Here is a 19,987-nt window from a genome sequence, read left to right as displayed (position 1 = left end):
CCCACCCGCATAGGAGATAAATCTTCAATTCCTGGAAATTTGCAGAGAATGCCAGATTTGCAGCCGCATGACCAACATCCAAACCTCTCTCAATTTTAGCCAATTGAGTGATTGTCAAGAGAGTAACATGGGTCAACATGCATTAATTTCTTGCCAAAGTATAGTTCAGGAAGATAATCAGCAAAGGGAGAAGGAAAGAAAAATAGTCTTTCTGCCATTCCTAAGAAATTGCTCATTTTAACTCAGACTTACTTCTGGCAACAGCTGTTATCACTACACAAAATCAACTTAATATTAATTAGGCTCTCATCAGCTCTTGCTCATTTTTTGGACTGATATATATTTTTAATAAATAGATTGCAACCATTACTAGACTAACCAATACATCACTATTTAAAATTGATGTACAGAATTGTATAGTAACAGTTCACTCACACTACTTCAAAGGTAACATCAAAGTAAGACCATTCCAAAATGAACAATGACGGCAGATTTTATTTACTTAACGGGTTGTCAGAACAAACACGTATTAATAGCTATTAAAATTGCATAACAAGTATAAAGCAGTAGGTAGCAAACAGGAAGTTTAATGAATAGCTCTTTAGAAGCCCAAACACACAAAACTGAAGCAACACACACGAGATGCTGGAGGAATTCAGCAGGTCAGGCAGCATCTGCAGACTCCCTCATTTTTAATAAAACTGGATATTTCTGCACTACGCTGTTGATTACTACAATTCTGTCACTCATGTTCTTTTATTGCACCAGTTTATTCATCTAGTTTACTACACGATTAACAGTCCAATAATGTCCCAGGCTCTCCAATCTAGTGTTTGCTACCCAACACAGACTGGTTGCAAATGAAAAGCCCAGGTCTAATCTCAAATCAATGAAAGGAAGACATCATCTCTGAACTAAAAATAGAAATGCTAGAAGCTCAGCAGCTCAGAAATAGAGTTAATGGTTTAGCTCAACGATACCATTGCCATTAATTACAAAGAGTCCATGTTCAGATCTAGGGCTGCACTACTCTGCAGTACCAAATTCAGTGTGCTCAGACCGGGCATAATGTGGAACTCTCTTTCATTTGAATGCCTGTGCGCGCACCAATGTACTCTCTTAGTCAAATGTCTGAAGCTAAATTCTCAAGTTCTCTTGATTCTTTTCTCAATAATTAGCTTCCTGATGGCAAGCAAAGGTAGTATTATTGGTGGAAACGGGGAACATCAATTCTCCATTTAACAATTTAAGGAAGTGGTGAGAAGGGAAGTTTTCACTTACAATTTTCCTGTCATAAGATTCTCCACTGCTGTAGGTTGTCGCGAGTGTTGATGAGCATTCCTCCAGGTACCAAGGCTTCTTTCCACTTTCAGCTGTGCTACTGATAGAAATGGTGTAGATACTGTTGGTATAACCATCGCAGGAACAGTGATCTCGGCTTCGGCCACCATTTCCAGAAGCCCACACGTAAATGGAACCCAATCCTCTACGTCCCTGAGAAAAGAAAAATATTGTAGCAAGATGCTCTTTTAATCAGTTGCATTGAGAGAGTTGTGCTTTCTATTCAGAGCTTACAATGCCAGGAACTAAGCGAATTTGGATTTGAAATAATTAAGTAATAATCACATTGACTGGATAAGCAGCCTTTTAGGCAATAGCGTAGCATAGAATAACAACTTATTTTCTGCCAAATCAACTGCCAAATATCCTCATCATTTTTCTGGAGCAAACACACCTTCCTTCAGCACAATAAGGAACATTTGAATTCTCTGGGCCTGCACTCGATGGAGTTCAGAAGGATTGGACCAGGTAGATTCTCATCTAATCCTGCTGATTATTGAAAGCGCTGGATAGAGCAGATGCGGAGAGGTTTCTATTTGCAGGAGTGCATTGGATCCAAGGGCACAGTCTAAGAATAATGTTAAGTTAATTTAAACCTGAAATGGAGGAAATTTGTTCAGCCAGCAAGTGAAAAATCTGAGGAGTTACGCCACAGAGGGGCAAGGAGGCTGTATCGTTTGGTGTATCTAAGGCAGAGATTGATAGACTCAATGGGCTGAATGGCCCAATTCTGTTCTCGTGTCTTAGTCTTATAATCCAATAACTTAGCCACCATTTTCTTATCTAAATTAATGGAGTTCAATAGCATTACAATATAAAATATCTTATTTCCAGAATTTTAGAATTCTGTAATGGTGAAATGAAGCCGAAGTCGGTAGCACAATAGAGTGAACTGGCGAATTTCAAACTGGCATAGTGCCTGCATCTAGAAAACAAACAGCATTTGACGATGATCATTCCACAGGGATGGAGAAATGAGACAAATAGGTGAGTACCAAAGGTAGATTGCTAGAGGATACCACAAATATCTACAAATAGGAAGGTAAAACCGAACTGATAAGATGGCAGTGCACATGGATGCAGTGACTTCTATGAGGCCATAGGTGTTATCGTCTTTTTTAAACTTGTTTTTATGAATGCAAGACCCAGCTGGACATGAAGAATTTGAAGTACCACAGGTCTACCCCGTCAGCAAGTTGCTCACCGGCAGTGAAACTGAAGGAGCGGGACTTGCCGCAAATCATGCTGCTGCCCGCGTAAGAGGGGCGTTTGAGGAGTCGGTGCGCCAAAGCAGCGTGCGGTCTAACAGTGAACGATTGTCTTAGTTGCTTTTCTTGAGCGCAAGACACTGTTGATGTGGGATGCTGAGAGTCTGATTCACTAGTCTATAGGCAGACAGTGAGGTCTATGCCTCAAGTCATGGTGCTGCCCAGGACAGCCAGAGGCAGAGTCGGGCCACTTCACTCGAGTGCCGGAGGCGATGTGGCGCAGCATACACACAGGGGTTGGTGCTGCCCTCCAGTGTTTGCTCAGCAGAAGAGAAGCCAGACTGCTGCAACATTTCTAGACTTGATGACTTCTTTTCTGTGATTATTTTACTACCACCTTATATGTTCTTGCTATCTTATCTGTTCTATATGTGCCTTGTGCAGTGTATGACTGTTGGCACCTCCGCCCTGGAGTAATGCTGTTTCGTTTGGCTATATTGGTAACTGAATACAGTTTAATCATAACTGAACTTGAAATGCTTGCAAGGGTTGCTCTGGTTACACATGTATTGACAAAGAGGAGGCCAGCACTGGTCTCTGCAGTTGGATCTTGGAAGAGTGTGGTGTTTGCAGCTAAACCAAATGTTTCAGAAACCGCAGTGGCACCATGATAGAGGAGCAGTGAGTGTGACACTATTACAGCTCAGGATGGAACTCAAGTCCACATTCCATGGGGAGGAGTCTGTATGTCCTTCCCTGTGGAATGAGGGGGCTTTTCCTCTGGGTTCTTGGATTTCCTCCCACAGTCCAAAGATGTACCGATTATTAGGTTAATTGGTTACTGTAAATTGTCTCATGATTAGGCTAGATTAAAACAGGGTTTGCTAGCAGGTTCGGCCTACTCCGCACCGTATCTCAATAAAATAAACGTCAATGATGGGAAAGTGTAATTTTACATTCTTAAAATCACATATCTCAAAATAATTATGATGTGATTTTTCTGTTTCAGTACCATATAAAGGTGCAGAAAACTGAAGAGATTCAGACATGAACTTCCAGAACAAGTTGGCACAAATTTTGTAGAGGATGGCAACGTACAACTAGAGAGAGGTTGCAGAGATTGAGATGAAGGCTGGCTGACTAGACAGGTGAGGGTGGTGGATATGAAGGAAGGGAGGTAACTGCCTAGGAAAATAAACCAAGACTCAGCCAACATGGAAGACAGAAAGGAAAATCAGGGCTGATATTGTATGTCTGAAGTAGAAAGTAGGTTTAAAGGATGACATGAGTTTAGGGGGCACTTTCAGAGATGGGTTGAAGTCAGCCTGGCCTCGGAGGAAAAGAAACCCGATCATTTCAGGCTCTTTCTTATTGAGATTAAGGTGTTTGTAGTGTAATAAAGACTTGTATTTTCTTGACATTCAGTGACGATCCTGGAATATCATTAGTTTTGGCTGATGAGAGCAGGGCTTAATAAAGCTTTGTGCAGACTTTAAATATCAGCACTTGCATTCTCACTATAAGTGCTCCCTGATTTGTCAAATCCTTCCAGCATTTCCTGTGTCTGTGAAAGATAAACATCACTTGCGCTCTGAATAAACCGCACTGCACAGCAGTGAGAAAGAGCAAGTCAGAAACTCAATGAGATTCCATCACCAATTACTATTTGTACAGGGTGCAGAGTTAGAAAACTGAAAAAAAGCAGAAGGAAAATAGTATTTGGTAAAATGCTCATCATTATTTACTATAACTTCTGTCACTGTACACATCTGAAGGATGAGCAAGCATTAAGGACTTGTTCAGTCAGATGATTTGCAGTGTTTGAGATGGTCATACACACCCACCCCCCCCCCCAAACATCCAAACACTATCAGTATTGGAAGTATTAAATCAATTGGCAGATCAGATAATCCAGCAGGTGGGCAGCACTGCTCCTGGTAGGAATGACAGGGTGCAGTGTGACCTGGGTATGATTAGAAGAGGAGACTTGTTTACCGAATATATTGGCCTCAAGTAAACTTATCTTTGCCATGGCTCAGACAAAACCCACTGCTGAGGAGATGCACGCGAATCAGTGCATTCCCGACTCAGTGCACTATGGGCGGAATTTCAGAATTCGCTGGAAGTCAGATGCAGAGCTTCTGCACTGTCTCTGGAACAGAGATCAGGGATGGCTCCACGTCACCCAAAGAGTTAAACACACACATCTAGATCCTCAGCTTCACAACAGATATTGCCAACACACATCTTGTACACCCTATTTAACTAATACCCTAAACCTGGATAAGGGAGGGAAATAAAAGTCAAGGATTTTATTTTGATTAATATTCACATTTTAAAATTGTCAAAGTGCAAAACTATGCAATTATTTGGTCTTTTTTTTAAAACTATTTTAAACATCACTGGGTATCAGTTATTTAGGAATAACTGACACCTCATACAACCAAAGGCATTTTCACCAGTGTTCCGCTGCTGAAGTCCTGATTTCCACTTGAAGACTACAGCCAGGACCACAAAGAATTTTGCTTTAATTAGACCAGCAGATATGCAAAAGATTAGTGTGACTATGGGGATTTGTAATTGGGAAATCAAATGCAAATCAGGTTGAGCATTATTTGGACCAATATAGATGCACTAAATGCTCCCCATTTTGAGGACAATTTAAAGTAGCTTATTCCCAAATAGAAAATCTTCAGACATCACAGACAAATAATCAGAAATTGTCAAAGAATACATAATAAAATAATGAATCTGGCCTATATTTAGTGCGTGGGACAAAGCATGGATAATGGAAGCGACAGCTAGGCCTGTGGGTGGCTAAGTTACTGGTTCTGCTTTAACAGAGAAGCAACTTGGTGTTGTTAGTGAAATATATTGTCTAGCGTGCATCTTATTTCTGACAGAAAAGTGTTTATGGCCATCACAGAGCCAAGGTGCATTGTCCTGACACTGCCAGCCTTCATCCCAGAGAGCATCGAAACTCACAGTCAAAATCTATAACAAAATGACAATCAATATATTCAATCAAGCTGATACAAAATGAAGCCCCTTCACACCAAATTAATGCAGACATTCCTTCCAGGCCATCACTGCATCAACCCCCCCCCCCCCCCACATTCAAGCTGTACTTCCACCAGCTGATAAGCTTAAAATACATTCGCTATTAATCTGTAACATTAGTGCATGAACATACTTTATTTGCTGATAAAGCATTTATATTGAAGCTGAAAATTTTAAGATAAAAAATAAATCAGGATTCATTTCTGTGATAAAATACAGTATCGACAAAATGACTGTGAAAAATTAAATCATTACAAACAGATTAAAGATGACAAATCAGACATGACAAAAATAAACATCTCCACTTCATGAAAATAACATTTGTATGTGGATTGCTGCTGCAGTCAATATGACAGCTGGACTTGGCTAATACAGTCAATCAAAACAACTCTGCCTCACTTCCGAACATCAACGACAGAGGGTTTTTCTTCCATCCTCTCATTATAACTGAAGTTCAAGGGCAAGAGGTGAAAGGACACTGTGCTAACTGCATCAGCAAAAGGAATTAACCTACAAATATGAAAGAGCTATTCTGGTAGGAAAAGAGAAAGATTACCGTAGATTCCGGACTACAGAGCGCACCTGATTAAAAGCCGCTGGCTCTAATTTTAGAAATAAAATCAATTTTTTAATTGTAAAGGCCGCACCGGATTTTAGGCCGCACCGGATTTTAGGCCGCACCGCTACTTTTAAATATACATACGTATCGGTAACACAAATTACGTTGCATATACTTTTTTACTGAACAGCACGAACAACATTCCAATATCTCCTAGCGACTGGTAAAAATATATATACTGCAGCCTACCAGGAAAAGTTATTGATCGCCTTTAACTTAAAAGCAGCGTTTTCGCTCGGGTCTGACGCGCTTGCGTAACGCGATCGGGTCTAATCGGGTCTGACGCGCTTGCGTAACGCGATCGGGTCTAATCGGGTCTGATGCGCTCGGGTCTGACGCGCTTGGGTCTGACGCGCTTGCGTAACGCGATCGGGTCTAATCGGGTCTGACGCGCTTGCGTAACGAGATCGGGTCTAATCGGGTCTGACGCGCTTGCGTAACGCGATCGGGTCTAATCGGGTCTGACGCGCTCGGGTCTTGCTTTTCTTCGAGTATTTTCCATGTTGATGAGGGTGAGTACAAATGACTGATTTACAATAATTTAATTGTGAAAGTGCGCTTGATTTATCGTACAATTTCATTGGACCTCTGTGAACTACTCATCAATTTTATTGGTCTACTGTTACGAGGCAAAATGTTTACGAGGCGGCATGAAAAAAAACCATGTATTAGCCGCTCTGGATTAAAGGCCGCAGAGTTCAAAGCTGTTCAAAATGTGGGAAAAAAGTAGCGGCTTATAATCCGGAATCTACGGTAGTTACTGTGTGAAAAGCAGGCCCAACTTCCAAAAGAAAATGAACATGTGGTTGTTTGAAATCAATATTGTGGTGCTCCAGAAGGGAATGGTCAGCAGCCTGCCCTAACCACTAGCCCTGTTTATTGCTCGTGTTAAAATGCTTCGGTGGGATTATGGTGGGAAGTTCAAGTTCATTCTCGTTGTATTTTAGCTTGAATTATACAGTTACTTGCATGTGTGTTTGTGTGGGTCACCTTGACTGTAACCGGGGTGTGTAATAATCACCTCCCTTGTCTACATGTGACTGAGTGGGTACACTCTCCAGGCCATAGCACCCGGTCTGTTTTTGTGTACGTCGCAATATAAACGGCTGTTGAGTTAACCGAGCTTTTCTCTCCTGTTATCATGGACCAGTGCGTGCCACAGTATGTAATGTTTAAGTAGGCTACATCTTACAGTACAATTCAGTGAGTACAAGATGTAGTTCTTTGGCCCATCAGTTCCAAGCTGTCACACTAGAGCAGGGATTTCCAACCTTTAAGGCATGGACCAATACCCTTCAGCAAGCGGTCTATGGACCCTAGGCTGGGAACCCCTGCCCTAGAGCAATTCCTCATCATTTCGCAGTCTTGTAGAAAATTTCCAGTTTTTTTTGTATGAATTGTCAAGAGTTGTGGTTCTCTGTTTATATATACTAGCCTATTATATTATACATGATTTTGACAGTGTATATCCTTTTCATTGTTTGTATACTTATTGTATTATGTATTTGACATAACTTCTCTGATTTGCATCTATTAATATAATTTTTCAAAATCAATAAAAAAAAGATGGAAAATGAAAAACCATTTCGCAGTGTGTCTCTCTCCCTCAACTTCCACTTGATTGTTTTAGTTATATTTGAAGAATCAAGTAATCTATCCGTGCATCTTCAGGACTTGAGGAACCCAACACAGTTACAGAGAAAATATGCAAAGTATGCAAAGACCTAAGCCAAGTTATTTTCCATGAGCTTTAAGGTTACAACACTTCCTGTTGAATCACCGTCACCGTGTTACATGTCCGGAAATTAGCAGTGCAACTCTTGAATGAACTCCATGGAAGAATTTTAATGGAAAATCAATTGCACAGTATTTGATTTGGCCTTTAAAGTTCACTACCTCCCTTCAAGGCTGCCTTCTTGACCCACTGCAGATCTTCTTGCAAAGATTGCTATCAAAGTATGTATATATTACACAACCTTGAGATTCTTCTGCTTAACAGGCAGCCAAAAAACAAACGAGAGATTCCCATTTTTTAAAAAAAAAAGACCAACATCCAATGCAGAGCCCTCCTGGATTTAGAACCAGTGATAATGGGGGGGAAAAAACTGAACTATATTTGCAAATCAGGATGGTGGGAAATTTGAAGGAGAACCTGAGTCAATGATGGTTCTACTCATGGACTTCTGCGCTGGCTTTCTTGGTGGTTGAGACTGCAAGTTTGGGAGTTGCTTTTGAAGTAGCCAAGCTGAGTAATTGTAATGCACTATTTAGATTAGTCACACTGCAGATATGGTGGTGGATGAAATTAAGTTTTAGAGTGGTTGATGTGGTACTAACCAAATTAACTCCTTTGCCCTGGATAATGTTAAGCTTCTTCAGTGTTGCTAGAGCTGTAGTCAGCCATGCAAATGGAGAGAAGCTGACACGGTGGAAAGTGTTAGAATGTGTCACTCACTACAGGAGACCCAGCTTCTGATCTGCTCTTGTGGCAATGGTATTATGTAGATAATCTGGTTGACTGGTCAATGGTGACCCAGAGCTTTGAACCCAAGGTTCACCACCACTGAGCATGGTAACATTCTTAAACCGCCTGAAAATAGCTTAAGTATCAACTACAACTTGAGATTGGACCACAGAATTTGTTTGATCAGTTTGTTGTGAGATCACTTGCTCTACCTATAGCTTTCAGATTGCAAATCAGCAGAATTCCAGTTAGAATTTGTACCCTGTCCATTATGCCTCCTTCACAAAATAATTGGAAAGTATCATTTACCCATCATTGCATTCGAGTATTTCACTTAAAGGAATCAATAAAAATGTACAAGTTCAGTATAAATAGATCAACTTTGCAACATTTCAGAGATGTGCTGCATTTGAATCCTGGTATATTTGACAGCTTGCATCGCATTTCTGTAATCTAACAAATTTCACTGCTGACATAAATATTAAAAAAAATAAGGAGAGGACTATCACGTTCTTTGGATTTTTTTCCCCTCGAGCCAACCATTACATAACCTTGATGCTCTCAGTTCATGGGCAATGTTGAAACAAGCTCCTTGCCTGCCTGAATAGCTAACAATATCAAGCTGGCCAATACCTTCACTGTACCAACTGGCACGGCGCCAGGACTTACTGCAACTTAAGCATAATAGCAATCATATGTATGCAAATACTACACGGTTGCTGTCATTAACTCTGGCAACTGCACAACAGAAATGGCAACAGATCATTAAAATTGAAGCTTCACCTTTGAATTTTACATATGCTTCAGTACAACTGAAAACGCGACACCGCCCCCCCCCCCCCACCAGCTTTCCCCACGATTGAGCCAAGAACTCTCACACTCAAGTCAGCAGTTTGTAGTTTAGGACCACTCCGAAGGGCTAAGCACAAGTAAAAACACACATGCTGCTGGCATTCCACTACAGTGATGAAGTAGTCTGGTAGCTTCTATCTGGAAGCTCATCTGCCCTTTCAGGTTAAATTTTGGGGGGAGGGGTGGGGAGAAATGGCACTTTGTCAGAGTCAAAGAGTTTTACTGGCCAATATTTATTCTTTACTCAACGTTATGAAGACCAGATGATCTGCTTTTACTTTTGGAGCATACCAGATGTTTGCAAATTAGATGCCATATTTTTCACAAAATAGCCGTGGGTATTACACAGGCCAGATCGATTATACCTCAACAAAACTGGAATCAACAACCATGCAGGAGGTTCGTGTGAGCTGTGGGGCAGCAGGGGAATGAAGAGAGGCTCAGAATGGGGATGGGATAGGATGGCAGCACTAAAGAGGGGGAAGGTGCCAAAAGGACTGGGAGAGATAATCAGTGCCAAAACAAGAACTAGCCTGGTTCTACAAAATGCCTGAGAGAGTACAAGGAAGATGACTGATTGTTTACAGTATGCAAACTCAAAAGGCAAGTTCAGCAAGGTTATTGGGCTGCAGAAGCATTTAACCATATGGAATGTTAAGGCCAAAACAGGAACTTCACTTTAATTCCCGGAAAAGGATCTGAACATTTCTGAATACATTAAGGAAAAATAAAAAGGGAAGGAGGGGCAATGGTACGGTTGATGTGAGAGAGTATTGCAGTTTTGGAGAGCTCTACAATGATCAAAAGACAAACTAGAGGCAATTATGTAACCGATCTATAGGTCAACATTCCTTGGGTAGGATATGGAGGAGCAAATTTACAGACTAATTGCAGAGATATGCAAAATCCAGAGGACTGAAAGGGGGATATCAACTATCTTAATATAGGACATAGAAGTTTACAGCACATTACAGGCCCTTCGGCCCACAAAGTTGTGCCGACCATGTAACCTACTCTTGAAACTGCCTAGAATTTCTCTAGTGCATAGCCCTCTATTTTGCTAAGAGGCTCTTAAAAGACCCCATTGTATCCACTTCCATCACTGCCGCTGGCAGTGCATTCCACGCACCCACCACTGTGTGAAAAACTTACCCCTGACATTCCCTCGGTACCCATTTCCTAGCCCCTTAAAACTATGCCCCCTCATGTTAACTATTTCAGCCCTGGGATACAGCCTCTGGCTATCCACACGATCAATGCCTCTCATCATCTTATGTACCTCTATCAGGTCACCTCTCATCCTCCATTGCTCCTTGACAACAAGCACACTCAACCTGTTCTCATAACGTATTCCCTCCAATCCAGGCAACATTCTTGTAAATCTCCTCTGCACTCTCTATAGTATCAACATCCTTCCTGTAGTGAGGTGACCAGAACTGAGCAAAATACTCCAAGTGGGTTCTGATCAGGGTCCTATATAGCTGTAACATTACCTCTTGGTTCTTGAACTCAGTCCAACGGTTGATGAAGGCCAATGCACACCTTATGCCTTCTTAACAACACTGTCAACCTGCATAGCAACTTTGAGTGTCCTATTGACACAGACCCCAAAATCTCTCAGATTCTCATACTGCCATGTGTCTTACCATTTATATTATAATCTGTCTTCAAATTGAACCATATCTACCAGAATGAACCACTTCACACTTATCCGGGTTGAAGTTCATCTGCTACTTCTCAGCCTAGTTCGGCATCCTATCGATGTCCGGCTTGTAATCTCTGACAACCCTCCAGACTATCCACAACAACCCCAACCTTTGTCACCAGCAAATTTACAAACTTCTACTTCTTCATCCAGGTCATTTATAAAAATCCACAAAGAGGAGGGGTCCCCAAACAGATCCCTGCAGAACTCCACTGGTCACCGACCTCCATGCAGATTATGAACCATCTACAACCACCCTTTGCCTTCTGCTGGCAACCCAAATCTGGATGCACAAATTAAGTTCTCCTTGTATCTCATGCCACCTTACTTTCTGAAGGAGCCTTGCACAGGGAGCCTTATCAAATGCCTTACTGAAATCCATATACACTACATCCACTGCTCTACCTTTATCAATGTGTTTTGTTATACCCTCAAAGAGTTCACTCAGGCTGGTAAGGCACAAACCTGCCCTTGACAAAGCCATGCTGACTATCCCTAATATAGACCAGGATAGCAATGACAACGGGGCAAAGTGAGTACTTACAAAGCATATTAAGGAGAACCTCCTCGATTTCTGTCAAACGAGTCAGGCTAAGTGAAGTATCAAAGGGGATATCAAAGTATCTAGTTACACAATTAAAACATCAAAGTTTATAAATGATACCTACCAAATGGGAAATAGAACACCCCAAGACACAATATATTTGAAAAAGCACCATTTTCAATGACCAAAACAGACTCAGCAGAGATTAATTGGAATTAAAGCTTGACAAGCAAAAATTTGTTAGAAAAATACGATCAGTAATAGACCATTCCATCATTCCAGCCTTCAATGTGATCACGGGTCATCATCTTCCCACTCTTCCCCACAACCTTTGAAGTAACCATAAGACATAGGAGCAGAATTGGGCCTTTTGGCCCACTGAGAGTCTGCTCTCAGTGAGGTCTTGGCTGATTCTTTTTTTTCCCCTCCTCAGCCCCACTCCCCGGCCATCTTCCTGTAACCCGTGATACCATGGCCAATCAAGAACCTACCAATCTCTGCCTTACATACACTCAACGACAAGGCCTCCACAGCTACCTGTGGTAACAAATTCACCACAAGTGAGAGGGTTTTTAAGGTGCAGAAGCTCCTAGAGACTAGGTATGTTGCTGTCAAGGGAAAAAATTGTTTGACCAAAAAGACAGGAATAAGATATAACAGAATAAAATCCTGTAATACACTACATTGCTAGCATTTGGGTGGATAACATGTTCAGAGAAGTTAAAAAAAGCAAATGAAGGACCATCAAAGGATGAGAAAAGAGAAGCAGCAAATAGAAGGAAATCCAAGGATACTCTTTTGGACCATGCACAAGAAAAGGGTTGCAAGAGATGAGGTGCAGTAATCAGATTCCAAATAGAAAACCTATTCATGAAACAAGAACACAACTGAGGTGTTAATAGGCATTCTCCATGAAGAAATGCTCTACTGGAGTTTTATCAAAGGAAACTGCACATAGTCAAGATACTGGATACTCTATAAATAAAAGGTATGATTTTAAAAGCTAACTGACTTCAATTTGGATACATCACCTGGTCTAGATACAGGGTGTCCCCGAGTTACAAGCGTCCGACTTACGAAAAACTCGTGCTTATGAGCGGCCTGCTATAAAGCCCATTATATTAAAAATTAGTTGGCTCGAGGAAGGAGAACACCATCCGCCATTTTAAGTCGGATCACGTTGCCGTTAACACTGTGTTGAGTGTGTAACTTTGTATTTGGCTTAAATTTTTCTTAGCGAGATTCACCTTTTCCAGTCAGCACCGCCCCCACTTGTCCCATTTAACCTGTCTCTGTGCGGGTGGACTTTAGGACCCGGGGGAGCTCAGAACCTGCCACCTGCGGCTGCTGCTGAAGCTGCAGTGTTTCTGTTCTGTTGACAGAAAACGATCACGTTTGAAAATAAAGTGGAAATAATAAAGCGGTCAGAAAGAGGTGAAACGCCATTGGTCATTGGAAAAGGATTAGGCTACAGTCGGTCAACAATCGGTACAATTTTAAAGAATAAAGTGAGAGTAATGGGGGATGGGAAAGGCCCTGCCCCGATTAAAGCTACAATTGTTACTAAGCAACACAGTGGTTTAATCATTGAAATACTCAGTTTCTTATATGTTTTATATGTATAGAAAGGTAAAATATATACTAAGACAAACATTTGACTGACTGATGCTAAATAATACCGGATGTACCTGTTCCGATTTACGTACAAATCCAACTTAAAGACGAACTTAGGAACGGAACTCGCTCGTAACCTGGGGGACATGCTGTGCATTGCATCTGAGCTCACGAAGAGAAGCAGTGAAATAATTAGCAGAAGTCACAGATAGAAATCTTCCAAATATCTTATACATTTTAATGCCCGAGGACTGGAAGACTGCAGATATTAAAATGAGCTAAGAATAAAGCCAGTGTTTACAACTGATCAATTAAACTTCAAGGTAGGATAACATCTGGAAACAATCATCTATTGTGTATGTATTATCGATTAGAGAAAGCCAGCTTGGATTTATTAGAAGCAAATTGTGTATTTTCTGATGAAGTGGAGCTAGGCTTGGCTTGGTGCATATGGCTTGGCCTAATAACAGAATAGTGAGCAATAGCAGAAAGTTGTTTCTTGATTGAGTAAAATGTATAAATGGGATTTTCTTGGAATCAGTACAAGGGCCACTGATTTTCTGAATGCAAGGTATGCACAAGGCAAAATGTCCAAATCTGTAGATGTAAATGCTCCATTTGTGCTCATACTAGTGTTTATAAAATGTCCTTGTTCTCCATGGCAACATAATATGGAGCAGAGTAAGATAATAATGGACTTTCTTCTCCAGCCATTGGCTTTTTCCACTTATCACTTCCCAGCTTCCTACTTCATCCACTCTCCCCCACCTCCAATCCTCTAATGAAGGCTGGCTATTGATCACCAGTCTCTTCCTCCTGTAGGCAATTATCAGTTCTTTGATTTTGGCAATGTTGAGTAATATGTTGTTGTTGAACTCCAGCATTAAAAAGGCACATTGCAAAAGGAATTAATCTGGGTTGAGAATGAAAAGCAAAAGCTCAATTTGCTCATATACAGATTTAGATATAGAAAACTATTTTGCAATAGTGTTAATTCAAAAGTTTGTTCTATTAGAGCATTAGGATGACCCAAGACTCTGAAAAGTGCATGCAAATATTGGTCTCGCCCTCTATCAGATCTTAAGTTCCTCATTAGTGATGTATTAAAGACAGCAGCTACTTAGAGAATATTTAGAACCAGACTAATCACTTTTTATTGCACTTTAAATCTCTGAGAACCAAATGTTCTATAAACTTGACTACATGCAGCAAAGCCACACCTGGATGCCAACCCCACTAATATCTAAAAAAAAAATCCCTGCATTCCCTTTATTTGTTGATCCTCTTTCCATACATGTTTCTAGCATTTGCCATTTCAATGAATTGATACCTGAAAACCCCAATTTCAGTTTCTGCCCCATCTTCAGATGCCAAGACTAAAAGTTAACACTGCCCAAACTAAGATACAACAACCTGAGCAGTCACGTTACTTTGAGAAAATAATTTGTCCTCTGCTCTACTGTTATCCTTAAAATTATGCACCTCAGTTTTAATCTTTTGGGTAAAACAAAGTAATCAGTATAAGCTTTGTGAACTCTCGCAGAAATAATTTTAACATGTTTACTATGCATTTTAGTTTAAAGTAGTGGCCATATCCCTCCAACTCTCTACAAGCAATGCCGATCAAACCCAACAAACAGGTCAGGGAGCAACTGTGGGAGGGAAAGAAACGCTGACATTTCAGGTTAAATCCAGGAAGCAGTTTAATCGTTCTCTTTTGGCTCAAAACCATACCACGAGTAGAAATCAAAATAGTGCTCAGTTTGCCAAGTGCAATCTTAGCAAATCTCCGAATGTTGTAGGGAGGATTTTATTTGTTTGCCCTTTAAAATAATCAGCAAGCATAGAATTAATAGCTTGCTTACATCCAAGTGACTTTTTTTAAACATCCCCTCTGAACATTAACATTGAATTGTTCTTTGTTATTAAAGAAAAATGTTTTTCTATCCTTCCTACCAAAAGCACAACTTCCTTTTTCTCTCTTCTTTAGGCATGACCATTCACACCTTTGGATTTCCAGCATCAGCAGATTGTCTTGTAAATGGTATCGCAAACACCTATTCTAGACCCACTTTTTTTTAAATCAATTTCATTATTGGCCAATTCCATTGAATTGATATCTTTGTTATTCAAACATTCCTGCTCTTCAACCAGTTTTGCAAATGACCTGCCAACAGCTCCAAGTGGTTCCATTTTACATTCCAGATGCCAGTGTCTATTCTTTTTAAAAAAAAAGTTATTATGGAAGCCAAAAACTGGGAAGAACATGGTCACAAACAAGAGAAAATCTGCAGATGCTGGAAATCCAAGCAATACACACAAAATGCTAGAGGAACCCAATAGGCTGGGCAGCATCTATGGAGACAATTGATGTGTTGGGGCAAGACCCTTCATCAGGGCTGAAGAAAGCTGAGGAGAACATGGTCACATCTGTGCAGTACTCTCAGGGCTGCTGTATTTGATGCAAGTCTGGCCACCCCCACCCACCTGCTCCTCCTCCAGTTTAGAAATCACAAATTGTTTTCAGTTGATATGGGGATCCAAGATGGAGCAAGTCAAGTGGGTCACAATGCACATGACCCTGGACAAAGGGCAAAAATGTACTCAATGTTACCCTCACCCTCATGACCAGCTTGATGTGTAGCTACATCAGGGTTTGTGTGGAATTTAATGGGCACCAGGTACCACCGCGTGCTATGGTTCCATTTTCCCCAATGTTGCAAAGGATGGGCCCTGTTGCCGTGCAATGTCCCAGTCAACTAGATAATGCTGCACCATCTATCCTTCATTAAAAAGCTCTTTCATGCCAGTGGTCAGCACAGTATGCCCTGCAGGCAGGCTTGGTGGACACAGCAGTGTGGTTCATGAGCAGACAGTCCAGAGCATCTGGCAGAACGTCTCATCACCAGACCTCACTGACAGGTACTCAGAGCCTGTCTGGCCGGTGGTAAGCGCCCTCCCAGTCAGATCCTTCCTGCATGCCCAGTGCATTAATCCCACTGAGTGTGGCCCGTGTGTTAACTGTAGTGCGAACGAGATGGTTGCTCACCTCTTTGTAGACTTGTGGGCCTATGTCACGGTTCATCTTGAGCAGCTGCGTGACAGACGATCGTGGGTTTACAGGCTGGTCCCAGGGACGTACACAGAGATGAACATCAAGTGCTGTTGGCAGATCATCAGCTTTGGTCTGCCAAGGGCAGGTGAGCCAGCACATCGAGATGTCTGTGGAAGAAGGCTGTCGACTGGCTGAGGTTCGCAATGAAGCCTGGTGCAGCCACCACAAGGGCTCAGTAGAGAAAACCACAGAATATGGTTCTTCTGCTGCTTGGAGAGGGAGGGCTGAGATAAGTGTGGAAGCCCCTAAAACTACTGAAGTAGCATGCCACCCCAAAGGGCTATTGATGTGCAGGAATGTAGTAAGACTCAGATATATTCCATTCCCCACCCCCCCCCCATGACCACACTGGGTTTCCCCGCAGGTGTTCCAGTTACCTTTCACAAATGTAAAGTTGTTGTTACCTTTTACGCCTCGTGGTGCACCGTGCACCATTTTTTATGTTTCCGTAGCACCTGACTGTTTTCACAAGGCCAGGTTGCTAGCTTAATGCTCAACCCAGCATGCAAGAAGTTGGCTGGATTTGTACTCGGGACCTGTCACCTCAAAATCCGGTGCTGGCGCCATTACATTGTCTGGCTTGAGGTTGGTAGGTGAATTGGTCATGTGTTAAATGGTCCTGTGATTAGGCTAGGTTAAGTAGGTGGCGATGGCGTGGCTCATTGGGCTGGAAGGGCCATTTCTGCTCTGTATCTCTAAATTTTTTTTAAAAAATTAAATGCTGGAGGAACTCAGCAGGACAGGCAGCATCTATGATTTTATTCCCCTTTAATGTTTCAGGCAGAGGCCTTTCATCAGGACTGGAAGAGGGAGAAGCAGCCCAGATAAGGTGGGAAAGGGAGGGAAAGGAGTACAAGCGGAAAGGTAACAAGCGAAACCAGGTAAGGGGGATGATGCGTGGGTGGCAGGGGGCAGGAATGAAGGAGAGACATGGATACCATAAATGCTAACTGGCCCACTCAGTTCCTCCAGCAAATTGAACTGCAGCTTCTATTTCTCCTGCAAAATTCTATTAAAATCTCACTTGCATTAAATATTATGCTCAGTCTTGTAACTTAACAACTTCTGAAAACTTTCCCCATGTACTGTAACTTTAATAAAATCTTCAGTAAAATTTGTGTGTTGATAGCTTAAGAGTTTCTGCCCTTTGATTATTCAGATCCGAAATAAAAGATGTTACGAAATGTTAGCAGTTTAAATTATGTTAGGATAGTGACGCACAAGGGGAGCCTATGGGTTGGTATTTATGCCCTAACTGGAACTAGGACAGACACTAGAGAGCATTCAGGAAAGGCAGACCACAAGATGAAGCCAGACTAAGCAGAACTACAGATAAAGTCATGCTCTTTAAAGATTATTCAGCCGTTTAGTCTAAGGTTTCAACAAATATTTTTATACTTGTTTTACACCCGATCTCTGTTTACATTTCAGTTAACAATTAGAATAACTTGTACTACCACTCTTCCAGCATCTGCTTTGCTAGCCTACATGATTTTGGTGATCTCACTGCTCAATAATATAAAAATTAAAACGTTTTGCTAATCTGGGGCACTCAAAAACACGTTTGTGCTTTCCAAGGACCAAAGGACACTCACTACTTGAAAATACATCTGGCGAGAAGGTTACCTCCTGTCTTGTATGGGATTGGGGTAGTTAATGAGTCATTGTAAATTAGGTTAGGGTTAAACCAAGGGTCGCTGGGCAGCGTGGCTGGAAGGGCCTATTTCATGCTGTCTCTCAAAAAAAATAAATGGGTCTCGTAGGCCTCTATCTGGGAGCAGTTAATGAATGACAATAAATCCTATTATTCAACATAGATTGAATAATTGCTCTTTTTAAAATTCCCTTTAATTCCTTCCCAGTAGATACCACTAACCATACTCTTCCAAATTCTCGGGAACGTCCCAAATTTCTACAATGCCTCTGAGATTAAACCATTACAGACTAGGAATAACCCTGCTAAATGCATCACCTCAAGGGCCAATATACTTCCCAGGTGTAAGGCAGCTGAGTGTAAGGAAGACGTACAAACAAGCTGGATGAGCTCAGCAGGTCGGGCAGCGTCCATTGAAATGAGCAGTGGAAGCTGGCTGGAGAAGCATCACATACTCTGTGCAGGTAGGATGCCGGGGCTCCGTCAGATCAACGATAAGCTTACTCCGTGATATGACAGTGACTGGACTGAGGCTCAGGAGGGCCATGAGAGAGTTGGCTGTAGCTGATAAGGGCAGCTTACAGCTGTGGCTGAGGAGGAAGGGCAAAAATTGGGAGACCGACTAACCCCACTGGAAACTACAGGGAGTGGCAGGGAGACATCCCTGCCACTGATCCGCCACCAGGAGATGCACCAGGGTTAAGGGAGCGAAACATCAACGAGCGGTGGTCCCTGGCTGATGAACCTGCTGCTGACCCAAGGGGAGGTGCGGCAGGTAGCAATGCCAAGCAGGAAGCATCATCCTGTAAATCTCACTGAGCAGCTCATGGACGTGATTAAATTGTCAGCAGTAGTTAAACTGTTTACAAAGCATCATGGTCTAACCACACACCCTCACATTTACCCCAAACAGAGAAGCAAGCAAACTTATGAAATTAAAAGGCAGAAGCTGTGGGTGGCCTGGCTGTGAGGAATTCAAGCATCTACCTTGAAAATCAAGTGGACAAGTCAAATGATTGAGCTAAAAGCTGATGGTAATAATGTATGAGCAGATCAGTATTGAATGATCTCATTAATTAGTGTCCAGAGATCTGGCACACACTGCACCATCAAGGATTTAAATTAAGAAACCTCTACGGTGTTGGAAGCCAAGCAACTCCACTAGAAGCCCTACATTCTTACCTGCAAGATGCCATTCTCAAAGGCCCGTATCGCGAGGGATGCTGGTCCATCCACAGTCTTTCCATCATCATCTGGTCCCCAGCTGGCGCTGTAGATGTCGATGTGCTGTGGGCTCAGGCTAAGAGATTTTGCTTCCACCATATCCGTGACATCCCCATCCAGCATGCGGACTCCTGAGGGAATTGCAACAGGTTAAAGGTGGCCCAGACTCAACTGTAAGCGGCGCTTCATTGCAACTGAAATGACGCATTTTAGAGAGGTGGGGAGGGGGTGATATGCTGGTGGGAGCGAGGTGGTTCACAGGAAGTAAACATCAAATACAATTGTAATTTTACAGTGCAGTATTTTTAATCAGATATACATATAGAGATTATGGATCAACTTATTTGAATAAATCAGCTGTTTCCCACATCCTATTGGAGCCTGCCATTTGAGGCCACTCTCCATGTTCCATCTGCTTTGCTTTGAAGGGAATTTAAACAGTAGATTTTTGATACTTCAAAACCAGTGAACCTGGATAGTAGAGAGGAGAGGTGGTTGATGGAGGTCAATGTTTTGAAGACACATCATAGAACATTACAGCACAGTATAGGCTCTTCTGCCTTGTTGTGCTGACATTTAAACCTGAT

At 41.9% G+C, this 19,987-nt stretch overlaps 1 protein-coding gene across 3 annotated transcripts in view; it reads right to left on the bottom strand.

The window, feature by feature from the left end:
* The window catches only part of pcsk5b (proprotein convertase subtilisin/kexin type 5b), a 327,069-nt gene that overhangs the window by 196,829 nt on the left and 110,253 nt on the right, over positions 1-19,987 (bottom strand). For all 3 annotated transcript variants that reach the window (XM_073070138.1, XM_073070147.1, XM_073070157.1), the window contains exons 7-8: positions 19,359-19,531; positions 1,282-1,494 (exon numbers count right to left, since the gene is read on the bottom strand). In XM_073070138.1, the coding sequence (XP_072926239.1) occupies positions 1,282-1,494; positions 19,359-19,531 (386 nt within the window). The remainder of the gene's footprint in view (positions 1-1,281; positions 1,495-19,358; positions 19,532-19,987) is intronic.

This window comes from Hemitrygon akajei, chromosome 2, assembly GCF_048418815.1.
Source record: "Hemitrygon akajei chromosome 2, sHemAka1.3, whole genome shotgun sequence".
Taxonomy (NCBI): Eukaryota; Metazoa; Chordata; class Chondrichthyes; order Myliobatiformes; family Dasyatidae; genus Hemitrygon; species Hemitrygon akajei.
Note: the sequence above shows the minus strand (reverse complement) of the source record. Positions and strands in the feature narration are given on the sequence as shown.